Source organism: Perna viridis, chromosome 3 (assembly GCF_037379345.1).
Source record: "Perna viridis isolate PV_CMFRI_1.1 ecotype Kerala chromosome 3, ASM3737934v1, whole genome shotgun sequence".
Lineage (NCBI taxonomy): Eukaryota > Metazoa > Mollusca > Bivalvia > Mytilida > Mytilidae > Perna > Perna viridis.
Window position 1 is genome coordinate 10,381,857 of NC_142447.1, and position 19,544 is coordinate 10,401,400.

The 19,544-nt window shown below is 31.7% G+C and overlaps 1 protein-coding gene across 2 annotated transcripts; it reads left to right on the top strand.

Moving 5' to 3' along the window:
- Positions 1 to 187: 187 nt before the first annotated feature.
- On the top strand, positions 188 to 19,052 carry LOC148620963 (CDK2-associated and cullin domain-containing protein 1-like). Of its 2 annotated transcripts, XR_015921047.1 has the most exons (9): positions 188 to 370; positions 8,494 to 8,620; positions 9,184 to 9,292; positions 10,779 to 10,877; positions 12,130 to 12,232; positions 12,715 to 12,804; positions 15,129 to 15,270; positions 16,105 to 16,210; positions 16,945 to 19,052. XR_015921047.1 is itself a non-coding variant. In XM_088574893.1 (8 exons), exons 1-8 carry the CDS (start codon positions 265 to 267, stop codon positions 16,157 to 16,159), a joined length of 831 nt encoding a protein of 276 aa, XP_088431019.1. In that variant the 5' UTR covers positions 198 to 264; the 3' UTR covers positions 16,160 to 16,177. The 2 variants fall into 2 exon arrangements, 1 of the variants encoding a protein (XP_088431019.1); XM_088574893.1 differs by lacking the exon at positions 16,945 to 19,052 and having other exon boundaries at positions 198 to 370; positions 16,105 to 16,177.
- The last annotated feature ends 492 nt before the right edge of the window (positions 19,053 to 19,544 follow it).

Here is a 19,544-nt window from a genome sequence, read left to right on the forward strand (position 1 = left end):
CGTTATTTAAGCACTAAAATATAATTATTGTAATTTACTTAAATATTCGAATAGAATTAAATATAAAGTTATCGTATTACAAAAATATTCATTGAAGAAATTTTATTCCGCATACTGTGCAAATTTATTTTTATAAATGCCATATGTTATATTCATTAAACTAAACTAACCCGTAATATTCAAATCCAGGTCGACTTTATAATTAGTTTTAATACTTCCGGTGTACACAAACATAAAAAAGTTGTTTTTGCGAGTTATTTAACCATGGATGAACCCATGGAAGCTGAGGCCGATTCTACACAGCCAGATTTAGGACAAGAAACAAATGCACAAGCTGAAGAACACCCACTGTTGCGCCCTGGAAGTATGGGTATGCACTGCCACTGATTCATCTAGTCCGAATTTCCCGACCCAGCAACCCTCCTCTCTTGATATGTTAGGGTTGGGGTAAGAACGATGTGCCACGGCAAAAGATTAACATTCAGTGGTATCGTGTAGTTCCTCCTTTCACACCCTTCTAACTACTTTCAATTTGAAATCATCCATGTCACATCTTCCTAGTTTAATTCCTTAATCTGTTAATCATTTTCCTGTATGCTAACATATTTATTTGCTACAAAAATTACAGTTTTTATTTAAGTACATGTAATTATAATTTCTCATGAGAGACCCGGTTTTTATGACATTTTGAATTGTAAGACGTGAAGTTACCCGAGAAGAGAGTAGACAGAGCTTGTTATTTTTACCAGTTTGGAATGGAACAGAAGAATACACATAATTTTCTACCAGTATTATGAAATGTTCTGTTAGATTCCAGTTTCCAAAATCATATTGGCACCGTTCCAAACCAACTTTTTGTATGGCACTTCGTTCTAAAGGTTCTCCTTTTAAGAAATAGTCTGAGATTGCTCTGATGTCTAATAGCTGATTTGCCAGACATGCTGCAAATGTGAAACAGAGAGATGTTTGAGCTTGTCCCATTTTCAAAACAATGGATTTTGCTAAAAAGTCAAAATTCTGTAAATTCAAAGAAAGACAGTTATTTGTTGCTTGCATGTACATCAGACAATACTCTTGACATGCTTTTCACTCTATTTGAAATTTGCACACTGCTTAGTTTTACAAAATTTCACAATATTTAACTCTGTGATCAAGATCACAATATTTTGCTATTTTTTTTATATTTCCTTTCTTACTCAGGGTTCTCTACGGCCTCTTTTTGCATGGCACTGTGCCATGTGTTACAAAATGTACTTTCCTTGCGCCATGAATTCAAAATGAGCGCCACATGTTCACTTGGTGTGCACCATGTATTCATGCATTGCAAATTGCCACTGTATTTCCCAATTACTACCTATATCTATCATAAATCTACAAGATTGACACGTGTGTTTATTCTAACGATAAATTCCAATGTTTTGATTGGTAATTTACGGGGTTTAATGTGTCAGGGAGTGAAACAGGTGTGTAGACACATCTCAGATCTGTCAAATCATTGGCAAAATCGATAAGAATAATTTCTACTGTTTTTTTTTTAAATGAATAAAATTTGACAACTTTTCATTTAATAAAATATAGAAAGTATCAAGAGTTAAATTCAATTTGATAAAGATCGACGTGATCGAAGAGGGAGGAAGACAACCTTATTTTGTACAACAATGTCTTAACGATATCGGCAATTATCTGACTGAGAAAAGCAGTTCAGTTTGCCTAACTTTTTGTGAAAATGCAATGGATTGACTCCCAAAAGTTCTAAAGAATTGTTTAATGACACAATTAGGACGAAAACAACGTTTTACTGTCTTAAGTTCTTTTGGTTTAAATATAAAGAACTTATTAAATGCACATGGTTTAATGGTATTGACAAAACTACCAGTGGTTTTAATTTCTCTAGAGCTGTGGACCTATGGTTAAGCTTAGGAAATGGAAAACTTTACCTTGGTATAATTGAAATACACAATAGAGACAGAAAAAAAAATACCATTGTTGATTTCTGTATTGTAGCTTGTGCTATTTGGTATGTCACATTCAACCTTATCACACTTTCTTTTTGCAAGTTATTTTCTGTGCGAAAGGACACGAGTCACGATGAAAATTTGTCCACAGGAGAGTGAGCCATGTGTTCATTTTGATCCATGGGGATCCCAGCTTACTATACCAATTACTGCAGAAAAGCATATGCATGATATTTTTTATTGTTTAAACTTTTATCACATACATTTGTACATAGTTTTAACTTTTCAGGGGCCAAGAAAGTAGTAAATTTTAGTGTCGAGGCACACACCAAATTTGGTGTGCAAAATTTTGTGTTTTTGGTATGGAACAAGCTCTAATGTCCCACAGCCCCAGCTTGTCTGACTAATCAACTGTTGGACGTGACAGCAATCTCTGACTTTTTCAGAGACGAGACTTGATTACTAACAATATTTGTAATAAAAAATTATTACTCTTACAGTGTAATAATAACAGGGACTTAAATATATATATATATCCCCCCTGCATTCAGGGACCATTAACATGAAACTGTCAATTTCACATTTCCCAACTGTGTTACTGCCATTTTGAACATAAATAGTGAGGTTTCTTTATAGTTGAAATAAATTTACCAAACCAATTAAAAGTTCAAGCACGTGGTAAAGTCACCTTAAATATTGATCATAATGTCCCAATATTTAAGGATCACAGACCAGGGAGTGAAAATATCATTTCTGTTGATATTCAATTTGTAGAATACTTTCATTCCTATTTCCTTTCCTTCTGACAGCAAGTTTAAAAAATTCTTTGAGAGATTTTTACAAATGTGAAAATGACACCATTTCTTGTACCATTAATGACCAACATTTAAATAAATGTTGACTTCAAGCCCATAATTTCTTAATTTGAAGCTTGTCAACAACATTTTAAAACAAATATGAATGCTTTCTTGAAAGTTGTAAAAGTTGTATGATACATAGTCATAGTTTAATAAGTGGACATGCAACACATCTCCGGTCAGCATGTACATTTTCATATGTACTTGGAAATGAATGTTTTTGCCTTTTTAAATTTTCAATAAAATGCAATAAACATTACAAAAATTGTCCATACGTCATTATTTATCATTATTTTAAATCTAAAATTTAATCATATTTTAATCAACATAAACCAAAGTTTCAAAGAATATTGATTATTATCATGCAGCTCAAATTGGTATTAATATACATTTGTAAAAAATACAAGTGTCTTGTGATGTCAGCAGTTCTCAACAAACTCAGCTGCAAGATTTTAAAGTGAGTAGGTTGGTTACTGCTATTGTTGGGTACATGTATCTCTTTAATTGTAGTCAGATTGACTTCACAAAAAATCTTAAATGTAAAATCAGTTGTAAGTTATGAAATCTCAATACTTTGATCTTTTATGACATCATAACTTACAGCTAGTTTTACACTTACAACTTTTTGTGAAAAGGACTGCATGGCTATGAAAAGAATAATACAAAATTCATGTATCAACCCACATGGACAGGCTGGGTTTTTTTGTTATATTTTACAATAGCGCCACCTTCATACCAAAGCACTTAAAGGCTTTTGCATATCATGTAATTGGGACATCAATCGGCAAAAGCTATCCTGTAAAAAACACAAGGCTAGACATACCCTCCATACCCTTCATCGGCTGCATTTTTTCCCAACTAACGAGGCTTAAAGGAACATGGATTTTATCTTTAGTTACAGAAAAGGCATAACCCTATGATTATACATTTGGTTGCAATGTACCAATTGGGGGTTTTACTTGCTTCCAACTTGTTAATCATCTTTATGTCTATGATGCATGAGTACTTGGGGTACTAAGAACTTTCATAGACAGCACTGTGATATCAGTCTCACGTACAATACATGTGCATGTCTATAGATTGTTGTAACTTGAGTCTGAAAATAGAAAGGCATAATCAATCATTGACAATAGGAAAATGAATCCTGATTGGATATACCACTATTATTTGAACATCCAATCATTTTCTAAAGATTAATTTCGACTCCACAATTAATTTGAAAATACTGTCATTTAAACAGGTCTCAAATTTGTAGAACCAGGTGTGTGAACAAATTTTAAAATTATCACTGTTTATACAAAATGAGTTACCTCCCCTGCAGTCTTCACATTTCCTGTAATTTCATCAGTGCATTATTTTACCCTTACGTTTTGTTTGCAGTAATTGAAAGAAATACTATTTCTATAAAATTGTGACAATTTTGGAATTTCAGTATCAACTTGCTTGAATATTTGTTACATTTCCTCACTGCACTTCATGGTATGCATTTAATTAAAAGTAAGAGTTGCCCAAGTTTTCATCTATTTATTCTCAAGAAACTTCAATGTATACAGCACCACACACACATAATTCTAATAAGGCTTTCATTGATATACTCAAACTTGCTGAACTGTAACTCTCTAATTTCTAAACTTGAATCCTAACCCCCTTATACTGACATCAATTGGAAGAAGGAAATTTTGCTCCATGTATTCTGAAATAGTAGAAATAAATTTGAATGTATATGTAAGTTTTCTCATTTATTTTATTTTTTTTTTAATTCGACAAAACTTAGGAATTTTAATTCGGTTTGGAGGAATCCAACACAAAAAAGGGGCTTATAAACTTCAGTGCATGTTGTTCAACTGAAAAAGGCACTATAATGCTATAGTGATTATCTCATTCATACATCCATACAGTAAAACCCAAGCAGTTTGCAAGATATGTCCTGAAAATATCGGTTCATACATTGTCCTGCATAAAAACCTCCACGGGGATTTTCAAAAGTTGGTAGGTATGTTAGTATTATAAATGTAGTTACATGTAGATACATGGAACTAAATACACATTATGTATTGAGTTGTATCAAGAAGCCAGCAAACAGAATAAGTTTGTTTTCAAATAAAAAAAAAGATGCTGAGTTTAGTCTTCACAAGTTAATATGGATGACATGCATAATTGCAGTGAGATATAATTTTGTGTGATTGTACATACATGTATGTACATGTAGTACTATGTACGCACTAAACTAATGAATGTAGCACTCAAATTTGGTTTAAATAAGGAAAAGGGTGGGACCCACCAAGTTCATCTTGGACTCACCTTTCCAAAAAGTGATGAATCCCAGGACTCACCATGTAAAATTCCTAGTGAGAACCCTGGGCATTGGAGGAGTGTACTTACATGTGTATGTGTGTAAATTCAGAAATCAATCACAGAAATTCCATTTTATCATTGTTTTTTCACAGGTTGGTCACTGATGTGGCAATGTTTTAACCTAAGCAATAGCAAGAGGTTATAAAATAATGACATAAATTGAAAGCCCATCGTAAAACAATGATAAAATGGAGTTTCTATGATTTATTTTGATGGACTTCATTTTTTAAAGTTTCTACATATTGTTTTTTTTTCTTCTTTTTTGGAGGGGGGGGGCGGGGCAGGGGGTGTTTTGGGTACCTAAAAAATGTGAAACAAAATCGAAACGAATCAAAAAGAAATCTATAAACTGCGAAACGAAAGTGTAAAGTGCAAAACGAAACTGTAAAATGCGAAACAAAATGGAACGGAGAAAATAAATGTACGTGAATTGTAGCTATATACACATATATGTACTTGAAATAAATCTTCAGATGTATGCAGTGATAAATATTAAAAAAGAATTTACCCAGATTAATGTATGAATATGTATGTACATAAGGATGTACTACTCTTATTTATGTCCAAAGCAGAGTGAATGTCTTCATCTTCTTCTTCTTAAAGTCTTCTCCTTCTACTCATTTAGAGTGTAAATTCCATGTAGCACCCAGGACACAGGTAAAAGCCCCATATTTACAAATTTAAAACCAAATTATGTACAGATTAAAAACATGGCCTCTTGCTGCCTATGGCTGATGAGGCATGGCAAGACAAACCGCTCCAGAATTCAACTTTAGACCTTGCTGAGATATTAGATACATAAATGACCACATCTGTGTAATTTTTTTGTGGTGATATTTACATTTGTAGATATATAGAACCTCGACTTGACTCGTGTACTTTGGAATACCTTTCTATATATAGTATGAATACCCTGAGAGGTCTGCCCAGCGCTTGTTCTATTCCCTATTTGTAGGTTTTCTTTAAGAAATAAAATCAAGTCTTTACAATCTTTTTCCTATTTTTTACGATTTTTTAGGCTATTTTTATGAATAATTTTCATTTTCTGATTGAGGCCATGTTAAACCCAGGCTTTTGTGGAAATTTAAATTAGGTTACCTGAAAAGGCCTTGTAATTGACTATTTTTATATATATTGAAGCCTGTCAAAACCAAACCCTGAATAATCCGAAAACCTGTCTAAATCAGATACTTCTTGAAGTCTTTTTGTATCAATTTTAATATATTTTAACCTGGGTAAACTGAACTTCTTTCTAAACCAAACAACCTTAAACTCTGAAAGGGATCTGCTTTTTCTTTTTTTTTGAAATGGCAGTACTGTTGAGTTCCTTAATATGTATGCTGTTGCACAACTTCTTTAAATGGCACTCGATCTTGTACCAAATTTGGTTTGCTTGGACATGGTTCAAAACTGTAATCTAGCCAGATAAATTTCTTAATTATTATTATTTTTCATTCTTTTATTTAATCATAGTGGTTGTAAATATATAACAATCTGAGACCGTCATTTAAAATTACCCCCACCCCCCAAAATAGAAAAGTAAATGCAAAATGAAGAAAACGTTTCTTATATGCGAATTTCTGAAGTCTATACCATGCCAAGACAAATCGCTCCAGAATCCAAGTTTAGACCGTGCTGAGTTAATAGATACAATATACATTAATTACCACATCTGTACTACTGCGTTTCCAAAGATAATTAGTATCTGCTGGGGCAGACAAGAAATTTTATGGGGTATTTCTTGGCATGTGCAGCTATGGTGTTGGTTAGCTGCCCCATGAATGCCTAGATGGTACTGGCATGTTTGGCACTGTCTTGAAGGCTGTTCCAGTCCCTGATGGTTCTGGAAAGAATGAGAATTTGTAGATGTCTCAGTTGGTATGCAATTGTGTATAGTTGTTGTTTTTCTGAGTTCTTGCATCACCTCAGTGTTGTTAAGTAGATGCAGCTGGTATATCTATCATGTCATGGTTGATTTTATACATCATGACTAGCATGGATCTTAGTCAGTGTTCTAGGTTTCAAATTGTAGTTCCTTTACTATTGATGTAATCTTGAAAATTTGTTCATGCTACCATTTCTACATTAACCAAAACCTTCAGTGCTATCAGCACTTGCTTTGGTCTAAAAAGCTTTGAAGCATGTCATATTATATGTTAATAAATATGTTATTTCATATTGGCCCTGTTATAGGTTTGAGGTGTGTCATATTGGTTGATGTGGTTGTATTGGTCCTGAGGCATCGCTGAGGACCAATACGGCTGTCGAGGTCAATATGATTGACCAAAACAGGGCCAATATGAAATTACATATTTATTGACAATTTTATTAGCCAACTCAACTAGATGATTTATAGAACAGTTGTTGTCATGTTTTACCAGGAACATGTAGGTTTATTTGCTTTAGTCAGTCTTAAATATCCTTTTTGTATAAAATGGAAGATTTTTTTATGTTTCAGCAGCTTTTAGATATGGTGATCAAAGATCATGAAATCCAATTCTAACTCACAATGGCGGTGTCAAACGACCGAAAGTTATGATGCCGTATTGGCCCTGGTTTGATCCATATTGGCCCTCTTTCTTTCATATTAGCCCCCTATAGATGCTCAGTTTGAATTCATATCAATTGGTCAGTTTTTGACATATTTTAACATATTTTGGGTAGTTGGTTAATAATAGAATTTACAAACCTTCAGATTTGCCAGATTTTTGAAATACACTTACATGTAACATATATTTGGCACTTGAAAGAAAAAGATGCCTTGTGTAAAAAGATGACTTTGCAAATATTGTTTATCAAAATCTCATTGAGGCACTTTGAAGTCATCAAGAGTGACACAGGGGCACTTTATGGGTACTTAAGGGCACAGCACCCCTGGACATAAGCCTTAAGGAGCTTTTTACTATTACAAAATACTGCTGTTCTATCATGTAAATATGGTGCCATCATTGTCTTTCTTGTTGTCCCTAGTCATAAGTACATTTTACATTGTTCTAACATGTAGATATAATGTAAAAATTTGAGTAAATTAAAATAGAACTGTGTGAAATCAAAACAAGAATTCTTATTACTAACGGAAGGTAAGTATTAATTAAATATTACAGCCTGATAATTAAGAAATTAGGTCAAAAGAAAGAAAGACTAGTTTTCCCCTTATTTTTTTTTAACATATTTTTTTTTACTTCTTTACCAATGCTGATGGGGTTTAACTGTTATTTTTTTCCAGTTTGATATTTATGTACTTGTACATGTAAGTATAAAAATAATTATGTTCATGCGTAATTCGAGTTACCAAATTTACAATGAAATTCAATTTTCAATTCTAGTAATGATGACATTAACATCAGGTGATTATGAATCTCAATACTGGCCAAAACTGGAGGAAGCAATTAACCATTTGTTGACTATGGTACCTGGTCAAGGAATACCAATCTCATATGAACAAATGTACAGGTAATTTTAACTTGATTTAACCTCAGATTAACAAATGTACAGGTAATTTTACCTTGAATAGATAATCTTCAATTAACAAATTGACAGGTAATTTTACTAAGATCAAGGTGTACATGTATGTACTTTTGATTTTGAAGAATAATACAGAGCTCAAAAGTTAAAATCAACAGTAGCTTAATATTTGTATTTGATACCCTGCTTGTAGTTTTTTTTTAAATATTTTACTAGCTTTAGCAGGTGATCATGAAATAATTACTCAGTAAAAAAACATGCACTTGTCACCAAAGTATAAAAGATTCTGAGTTTAAATTCTTTTGGTTAGAGATATGATACAAATAGAAATAGGTCAAGAATTTTATTCGATGAAATGAACATTTTCATAAAATAATCAGAGAAAAAGTGGAGTATCCAAACATTTCACTAATTGCCTCTGTTATAAACATATTTACATTAAGTTAGCTTTTTTGTCAGTGAAGATAATTAGCTGTCAAACATGTCATGACACATATATGATAATACATGTATCTAAATTACATTGTACCTGTTTTTTTTATTTCATGCAGTTGTGTTTATAAATGTGTATGCAAGCAGTTTTCAGAAAGATTATATTCAGATTTGATGCAATACATGGGAAAATACTTGGATGAAAAGAATGAAGAATTCCAAGCATGGGTATGTAATCCTTTTTTGGGTATACTGATATTTCTTAAGTGGAATTTCATTTGTTGTACATGTACATGGAATTTTCATTTTTTTTGGTAATTTTTAGATAATCTTAATGGTTTATATAATTTGGTCTTTTTTCTGTCTTTTAAAGGACGAGTTTGGCTTATTATCCGTAAAAATGTCCAACTGATACATGTACATCAAAATCATCATTTGTCTTTATTATAAGGGAAGAAGACATGTGCTTCAAAACCTGGTTTCATAAGAAATCTCTGAGATTTCAGGTTCTGGTTTCATAAGAAATTTCAAACTTAGATTTTATTTAATTAGTTAGGTTTCCGTCTTCAGGTTCTAGTTTCATAAGAAATATTATATTGAGATTTTCCTCAAATCCTTCCTTAAGTCAAATTTGATTAATCAAATTGCTTGAAATTGAAGAATTGAGAATTTTTATGAAACTCAGGCCAGATTCTTATAAAAATTCTACACCAGTTCAAATGTACAGTAACTTGAATGTATCATGAAATAAAAATACATGTTTTGTTATAATTTAAAATGTTAGGAAACTGGAAAGTACATGTAAGAGTTCTTTATTTATATCATTATATAGATAGCCATGATTTAACGAATGTTCCCAGTGTAAAAACAATTGATAATTCACGCTGTGAAATAAATTAGTAATTTCACTCTCGCACTTTCTCCTGCCAAAACTTCGCAACACTTACATCAATCTGCCATTCACAAAATATAAAATTCATATTGAAAATAGCAATGAATAATTGAGGAAATCTATTTTATAAATAGATAATCAATGGGTTATTGTGAATAACCAAAATATAATCACTCATGCCAAGAAGGCATAAAGATTAAACTTATGCATGAAGGAAGTTAGGCACACTCATTAAATCTAGGCGTTCTTTGGTACTCGTGGTCATATTTTGGTTATTTACTCTTTCCAATTAATTATCCTATTACTATTTGTGTAATACCATATTTATAATTGACACAGTTTTTGTAAAAAACATTTTATTCATTTTAATAGTGACATTTACATCTCAAAACAGTATTAAAACACACCAAACCATCAATCAAATAACACCAATAAATGTGGTTTTTTTTAAGGCTATTTGTATTCTAATGGAGATAATCCATAAAAATTACATCTTTGACTTGCTTAAGCATAGAACACAAAATTACAAAATGAAAATATAATTAAAAAAAAAAAACTGTCATAACAATAACTGATTTGGGGTTCTTCTCAAATTTTTGGGTTTTTTATGTAGAAAAATGAAGTAGGATACAACTGCACATACCTAATTAATGCATTTCTGAAAATGTCCACAAATAAGCAAACAACTTTGTAGGCCAGACCATGACTGAATTGTTCATTAGTCAATAGGTTGCGTTATACTGTATTACTTTTACCAGCAACTATTGTAAGAGAATACAAGTTTTGATACTTCTAACATTTAATTTTTTTTCCTTTTACCAGGAGAAAGATGAAGGACGACAGTTTTTAGAAAAGTATTATTCCGTATGGAATCAGTATCAGCAAGCGTTAGCTGGTATTGTTCCTATTTTTAATTATATGGTAAGTCTGTCTATTCGTTCTTCATTTTGTTAAATATTTTTTTACTATGAAAAATCAGAACATATTTTTACTTGTAGTTTTAGTATGTTTTGATTTTTTGCAGGTGTAGTGAAAGCTTTTTTTAATAATTTTTAGGAAATTTTTTTAGGAAAGATATTGTGTGAACTTTACATGTTTTTTTACTTTATGATTTGGATCAAAATGCTTATCAAAGTAAATAGTCCCAGGTTGAACATTTACTACAGAAACAGCCTCACATTGAATAATGAATTTATGATTGTATGCAGATACATATGATAAATATGCAAAGACTTTGATTTACAAATCAATTTAATACACAAAATTACATAAATAATCAGTTTGTAATAGTTTACTACCAGCACTTGATGCAATTGTTGCCCATCTAATATAGGTCCAAAAATGTTATAAACTTATTGTACAATGTATATATTTAACATAATTTTCACTGAATAGTTCAAAACTTATTTATAATAAAAATAACAAAGCACAAATTGACATGGGGCAGAAATTTAACAATAAAGACTGCAATTTACAATCGTTGCATTCTGCTGGTGATTCTTTCTAGACTGCACAAAATGAAATGTGTACTTTTTTTATTTGTTGTAAATTTGCATGTACAATTTTTTTCACTTGATATGACTTACAGGTCACCATCTTATTGTACTGATGATACATTGTACAAGAGATATTATGTCTGTGACTGATTTGTGAATGTGCATGTTTATTTAACATTCAAAACATAGAGCGTAATGAATATAGTGAGGTATTAAGTAGCTGTCTTTGTAAGAATCATGCAAAATATGAAAAATGTGATACACCCCCAGAAAGACTACTTATTTTTATTTTTGTAATTAAGTTGTTTTATGGGTCTATATTATGAAATGTGTAATTATTCATTTCAATCTGTCTGCTCTCAGGAGATTATCAGTATTGAAAATCTAATAGATTCTATTGTATTTGAGTCTCATTTACAGAGTTATCACCCTTAATTTCGAAATCTACAGTGCATTCTATATAATTTTTATCATCTAAGAACATGGGGTGTATGAAAAACTGAATGTTAATTTCTGTTTGCTATACCAATTCAAATAAAATAGCAAAAATAAAAATATGTAGGCTTTTCAGCCATGAATCACAATTTCCATGATTCTTAGCGGGAGTGCTACTTAAAAAATTGAATACTTGTACAGGCCTCTCACTTAATGGAAGAACTTTTCTTTTTGCTTTTCAGAACAGATATTATGTTGAATCCAAACTAAAGACAAATTTACATACAGAATTAAAGAAACTTTTTCGAAAACATATACTAGAAAACCACATAACACATTTATTTAGTAAGTAAAAATTATGAAAATTAAGGAATTATCATATTTAGATTATTCACACATGACCAGTTTAGATGTAAATTTGGCTGGCATAGTAAAGAGTGCCAATGAAAAGATGTTTTAAATTTTGAAACACATTGTGAAGTTCTACTATTGAAATATATTACACCAAGAAAAAAAGAAAAGTAAGACTTTTCCATATGAAATAAAAAATCTAACATCGATGTGAGCATCATTTAAAGGAACATGATCATTTATCAATTGATCCTATCACCTAGCACCTGGTCCATGCTCCCAGTTTTTAGTGAAGTCCGAGTTGCTCATTTGCTTTTGTTACTTTGTATGTATGATTTCAATTACTTTATGTTCTTTGTTGTGTATGTCTGTTTTCATTCTTACATGCTTACATTCTTTTGATTACCACTATAACCTTGGTTCCCTTGATTACTCTAACACAACAGAGGCTTTACAGAACTTTGTTTTTTTTTAAGCTGTTCTTGAAGAAGCCAACAGAACACCTTTTGTTATCTCTCCTGCCTTGATGTATAACACAATACAAAGTCTTCATTCCATTAACCCAGGTAAGTTTTGGTTTTCCCCACTTCACGGACTTTTGTTGGTTGAATAATTGTGTGGGCAAGTATAAACTTTTTTTTCAGTTGTCTTTAGTACTATGAAACCTGTGAGGATCAAACTCCTGTTGATTTGTTAAGGCAGATATTCAGTTTACACAGGTTCATAGGTACTGAAAAGAAGAAGGATACCAGTGTATACAGGGTTTGGTTAACAGGTTTTACTGTATCTACCAAAAAGTTTATCAATTTGGAAAAGCCGTATTTGACTGACATATGCAAGGTTGGCGCTGGACTTCGCCAATGTCACAATCTGGATTTTTTTATTTGATCTGGCGACAAAAATAACCAGTTGGCGATTTTATTGGCACTTAGGTTATGTTAATGACAGAAAGTTTGTCAGCAACGGACATTGTGTTGACACCTGGTCAGAGTTAATTGATAAATTTAAACATATTTTATTTGTCGAAAAACGTACAAAAGGGATTAGGCACAAGAACATCTTACTTATTAAGTCTTTTCCCATTGATGATAACCAATTTACGACAGAAGCCAATCGAAGGTAATTAGACTAGGTGACCATGACTCACAATATCCTCATGGAAGGTGTCAATCACATGTAAATACATTATTGAGTCAATCAAAACTCTCATCATCTGATCAAAGGTAAACACAATCATGGCCATGTGCACATGGCTTCATACAATAGCTTCACAGCCCTGTTTAAATATATGATACATTAAAAAACAGATTTCCCTAAAATCTAATTTACAATGATTATCCCACCAGGAAGTGTCTAAAACACTTTGAAATGCAAGAATTGAAAAAAGAAAATGGATGACATTTGTTTACACTTTTGCCATATGACCTTTTTGGCAGGAAAATTGGTAAATAAATTAAGTAGGGATTCCCAAAATCTTATTAAGGAAATACTGAAAGCTGTTAGTCATAATATTCAGGTATCAGGAGAACAAGAGATAATTTAAAAGGGACACAATTTAAGCTCAATGTTTATAGTTTGCTAGAAATTTTATCTCTTGAAAAAAAAGAATCAAGTTTATTGAAAATTTATAAATAAAAAAATCAAATTATATCGAATTTAAGATCAATTTAATTAGACCACAAATGACAAAGGCCAACATATTTTAAAATCAGGGACTATATGAGCATAGTAATATAAAGTACTTGATAAAATAAAACATGTTTCTGGAGTAGTACTTAATTGTTTTACATATGAAAAGTGACTAATGGTTTTAGATCCTAACTAGGACTAGAAAGAACTAAAAACCTGCTTTATACATGCATCAAGAGGGAATCTTTGATGTACGTATGACATGTTTGAAGGTGTAAATATGATGAATTGACAAAGATAACTCATCAGTGAACCTAATACTGAAATATTTTATAAAAAAAAAAATAGAAAATTTTTTTGGCACCCATTTTGTCTCTAATTTCTGAAAATTGCCAAAAAATATTGTCAGCTGGCACATTTTTTGGCAACAGAGTTTTGGAAGCCAGAGCAGCTCATGGGGTGTGACTGAGATCTTCCTTAAATCCTTCATTTTCAAACCACAAGATAGCTGTTCCTAGTAGAGCAAAGAATGGTTTGAGGAAATCCACAAATTGATTAATTGATTGATTGATTGATTGATTGTTGGAGTTTAAAGCCAGAGTAGCAATATTTCAGGTATATTCAGGTGACGAACATGAAATGGATGATAAAATGAACATGAAATGATGATGATGAAATGAAAAAAGGGATGGGACACAAGGATAATAGGGTCGACAAATTTTGATTGCCACAAGATAAAAGGGAGGGATGGGTACGGTCAGGCAATTTAGCCTCCTGTGGCGGAGTGCAAAGGTTCCTACTCCTATCCAATACCACAGCAGAGTTCTTTAATGTGTGAGGGACGAGGCATCTTTCCCAACACGGTGCACCACTATGGTTTTCGGTCTGGTTTTCTGTATTATAGCCTGACAACCCTAGCATGTAACATGCCAGGGGTACCCCATTCCACTACCTGGGGCCCACATCCCAGTTGCTCTGTGGGCAGAGCACCTTGCCCAGCTAGGTTACTGAGCACTCTTTAGTCACCTTTTACAACAAGCTTAGCTCTGCTGCAGGCCTATTCTTGAGACACCCGGACCTGCACTGGGCTCCACAAATTGAGAAATGTTTTTTGTTGTATGAAATTGGACTCAGGTCATCAATTAGTTATGCACAATACCTTTCCTAAGTTTATTGCTAACTTGAAATGCCCTCTACTATTTGAAAATTTTATATCTGTTCTAAATCAAATTCAGCATATAGTCATACTTTTCTTTTTCAGAATATGCAACATTAAAACCAGAATTGTTTTGTCGGTTTATTCCTAATGTTCTACCTCATACATCTGTAACGGAGTTAGACAAATATATAGAAGAAACACAAAATATGCAAATAGAACTGAGAAAATTAGATGGCTTTAATTCGTAAGTACATTTATGTATATGAAACACTAAGAATCATGTTCTCTCTCTTAAATGTATCCAATCCAATTGAACATCTGTAATAGGAGGTCAGACAAAACCTGTCCAGGTAGTAATAGAGCCCAAACAAAGCACTGAAGACTGTGTTAGTGTGCACTTAGAGCCATAGGAAGTATTACTGGGCTGTCTTGAACTGCAGAGTGTTAGCACCTTCAGTTAGAGTTAAGACGGTTAGTTTTCTTACTTTCCAACTATAGGTATGTTGTACCAATGTGCAGTCTAGCTCTTAGGCTGTATAAATGTGCCATCTTGGATGGTAGGTTCTGTCACTGTGCTGTCTGGTGGTGTTGGCTGTGCCAAGGTGCCTTGAAAGGATGTATAATGTGTCCATGTGCTTTCTGGTGTTGTGGGCCTTGGCCAAGGTGCCTTGTCAATGTGCTGTCTGGTGCCATGGACTGAAGACTATGTCAGTGTGCTGTCTGATGCCATTGGCTGTGCCCAGGTGCCTTAAAAGGCTGTAGACTGTGTTATTGTGCTGTCTTGTGTAGTAGGCTGTGCCAGGGTGCCTTGAAAGGCTGTAGATTGTGTCAATGTGCTGTCTGGTGTTGTGGGCTATGTCAAAATATTGTGCCAAATTTTCCAACATCTTTTTGAGAAGTAACATGAGACACATATTGGTGAGATGTAAAATTGGACACCTTTTGGACATGTAATGGAGGATAGACACCTTTGATAGTGTTATATATATAACAGAGCCCAATTATGTTGTCAATTCTTAATCTTTTATACTTGATATTTACATGTAGAAATATTAACACTAATATGTCTTTATTGTAGGGGTTGTGAACAAACAAGAAAGAGATGCAGAGAAGAAGATGGAGTAGTAAAATGACACACAACAACCACAACAACCACAACAGAAAAAACTAACTGTGATCATTTTGTAAGAATTACTATAACCTATATATTATTTATACTGCTTATTCATTTTTCAATGAAACATGTCTGAAACCGAACCCTGAATAATTTTAAAACCTGCCTAATCTAAATGCATATCAATTTTAATATATTTTGAATCTTGGTAAACCAAACATCTGTCTAAACTTAATCCATTATAAAGGGGTTTGATTAAGGCAGGTTTAACTGTATACAGATTCCTCAATCTCATGTATATTATGAAAATGAATGCTGCCTAATTCTGAAAATGGAACTCAAAAATTGTTCAAGGGATAATAATTGAAGAACCTCACCAATGCTTAAAATTCTGTGTTTATTTCATGGAATAATGTCAGTGTTCTCTCTATGGATTTGAAATAGCTTAGTGCTTTCTAGCATAGAATGGATCTTTATATTTTTTATCAGAAATGTAGCACAGTGCTCATAGTTAAATTACAACTTTGTTGAATTTCTGGAAGCACGTTATTAAATATACTGCTACAAATATACAGTGCTACATTGGTTATTTGAGAACTTTTACTTGGAGTAAGGAAGAATCTTAATACATGTTCTAATGCAAGACGCCTGAGGATAAGTAACTTCAAATGAAAATGAAATAGTTTAAGTGTTGTTTACATTTTTCACATGTTTGTCAGTCTGAAAAAAAATAGTTGGTAGAACTAACGATCCAGCAGATTTAAATAACAATATCTCTAACTGAATGCATTATTTATTTTCTAGATAATGTCAAGATTGCTGATGCAAAAACATGAATATACAAGGTCTTTTTGACATTTCACTGCTTTTTTTTTTTGTATTTGTTTTATAAATATGATAATTTATGGTAATTATTGTAAATATCCTGAGTGACTGAAAAAACTTTTGTTAAACACAAGATCTGGCTGATAGGGTCAGTATTGAACAAAAAATTGAAATGTTGTATTTCCTGGGGTAAAAAGTCCTTTCTTTCTAAATCTGTGTTCCAGATAGCATAGCTTTACAGAATAGGTGAAAAGCTAATTTATTGATAATTCAGACATTATTTTCTTCTGCCTTTTTTCGGAATTAATCTTTTGAAATCCAGATTTATGATTGTTTGTACTGGTACTGTATATTTACTTCTGATTTTGCCAATTTCCAATTTGTTTGTTGACCTCGTATAATCAGATCTGTTTATTTCAGGTAGAAAAGGAATTATTAAATAAAAAATAATTTTTGTGACTGCCACTTGTCCACACTGGTTAATTTAATGTATATTGTAAGGTTGAATAAAAGTTTGTAGAATTAAAAAGATAGCGTTTTGATTCCTCCCTTATCTTGTCAAAGTATGAAAATGGTGACATTCATGTGTATGATATTATCAACTATTCTTTAACAATTTGCTTCTGTGAAATTTGTATGAAAATTGTAGCAGCAGTGTATCTATATGGTTTCACAATATTTCTGAATATTTCCAATCAGCTTGTTTACTGAAATTGTAAATTTATGTGTTGTTTTTACAAAATGTATTTATCATGGGCATTTACTATATTTGTCCTTTCTTTTTTCTTTCTTTTTACAGCAGAATTATGCCTATTTTCATTCTATTACTACAGTTCTGTTTCTCAATTATTGTACATTCATTATTTTAATTTTCTGTAAATTATATATCCCACTTACTCAACTTTAATGGCTGATATAATTTTAAATATGTGAATATTTTTTGTGTGTACTGTTTTTTTTATTATTCTTTTAAACTGATTTGAGAAAAGTTCCCATACCAGAAAAAAAATGTCAAAATATTTTTTCTACAAAATTCTAAATTCACTTTGTTATTTAAAACAACCTGATTCCAAGTGTTGAAAAATAAGCTCAAGTAACAATCTCTATTGATATGAGTGTGTTAATATTAATAATTTTGTGATCCAAATGATATTCATGGACTTTCACATTTTAAGGAGCAAAACTAATTTGACAGTAATATAGACACAATAAACAACTATGTATTCAAAGGAACAGCATTAAAGTTATGCATGGTTTTTTTTTCATTCTGTCTTTTTTTTTGTAAATTAATTGTTGATTAAATGTGTTTGAAAGTTGTGAGTGACACATATGTATTAGTGCATTTTTAAGATTGCTAATGTATTAAAAACTATTCTTGTTAAATGTTCATATGGTGGGAGTTTGAAGTCAGTGTTTCTGTCAAGTGCTATATAAAAATAACACCTACCATTAAGTTTTATTCATTCATGCTTAAATATATTTCTGTTTTGATGTGATTTTTTTCCAGTCTACAGACTTACTATCCGTGTTAATGGTTCAAATAAATAAATATTAAACTCTGAGAAATTCATAATCATTTTACTAGTTTTGTTCTAGAAAAACAGATATTTAATATCTGTAAATTATTGTAATGAATATGGGATTAGGAAAACCTTAATTTGGCTTTTTCAGTTACTCGTAATGGTTTTAGTGTCATAAGAAATGAACCTTTTATTCTTTTACTGAATTCTTCTATTACTGAATTAGTTTTTTTTATAAACTAACAGGTTAAAATACTATATACATTCTAATCTGTTTTACAATTGTTAATAAATCATAAGACAATTTTTTACATCACTGTGTATATTCATGTTTTAACAGATAATGGAAATTCTAACAAATTCTCACAATCAAATGTTCATGGTAAAACAAAAACTAAAACACTTTGATATTTTAAAGGCACAATACTCGAACAATGTATGTTTACTGGAACAGATTTAGTATAAATGAGCCATTAAGAATGAAACATTGACTCCCTACTCCAAACAATTATAGAGTTTGTTATTGTTATGAACAATAATGATTAAAATAAAACTTAATAACCTTAATCCATTTGTTTTGTTATTGTAGTAGGTCAGTCATATAGTCTAAATTTCTTTCCAGTTTTATAGTGAAGTCATCAACACCCACTCTGATCAACACCAGTAGTAGTCAACAATATTTTACTATGCAAAAGACATGTACATGTACAAATTGTATTACCCAAATATGTTTTCCATGATACTTCGATGTTTACAAAAAAACATTTTTAGATATTGTTTCCAGTAGAAGTACTGGTCAGAGAGTAGATCTCAACATTTTCAAGACAGAACCAATTCTTGCCAACCTGATCACCAAAATTTTATCAGTTTATGATAACTCGTTTTTAAAAGCAAAATATCAACAATCTGTTTGACATTTTTTCTTCAATTTTGGGCGTTAACTTGTTTGACAGGAGAGGACAAAAAATCAGGTGGCGAGGATTTCTTGCTGAGGAGAGCTACTCCTTGATCAGTACAGTTAGGTAGATTTAATATGGACTTTCTTTTCTGGAAAAAATA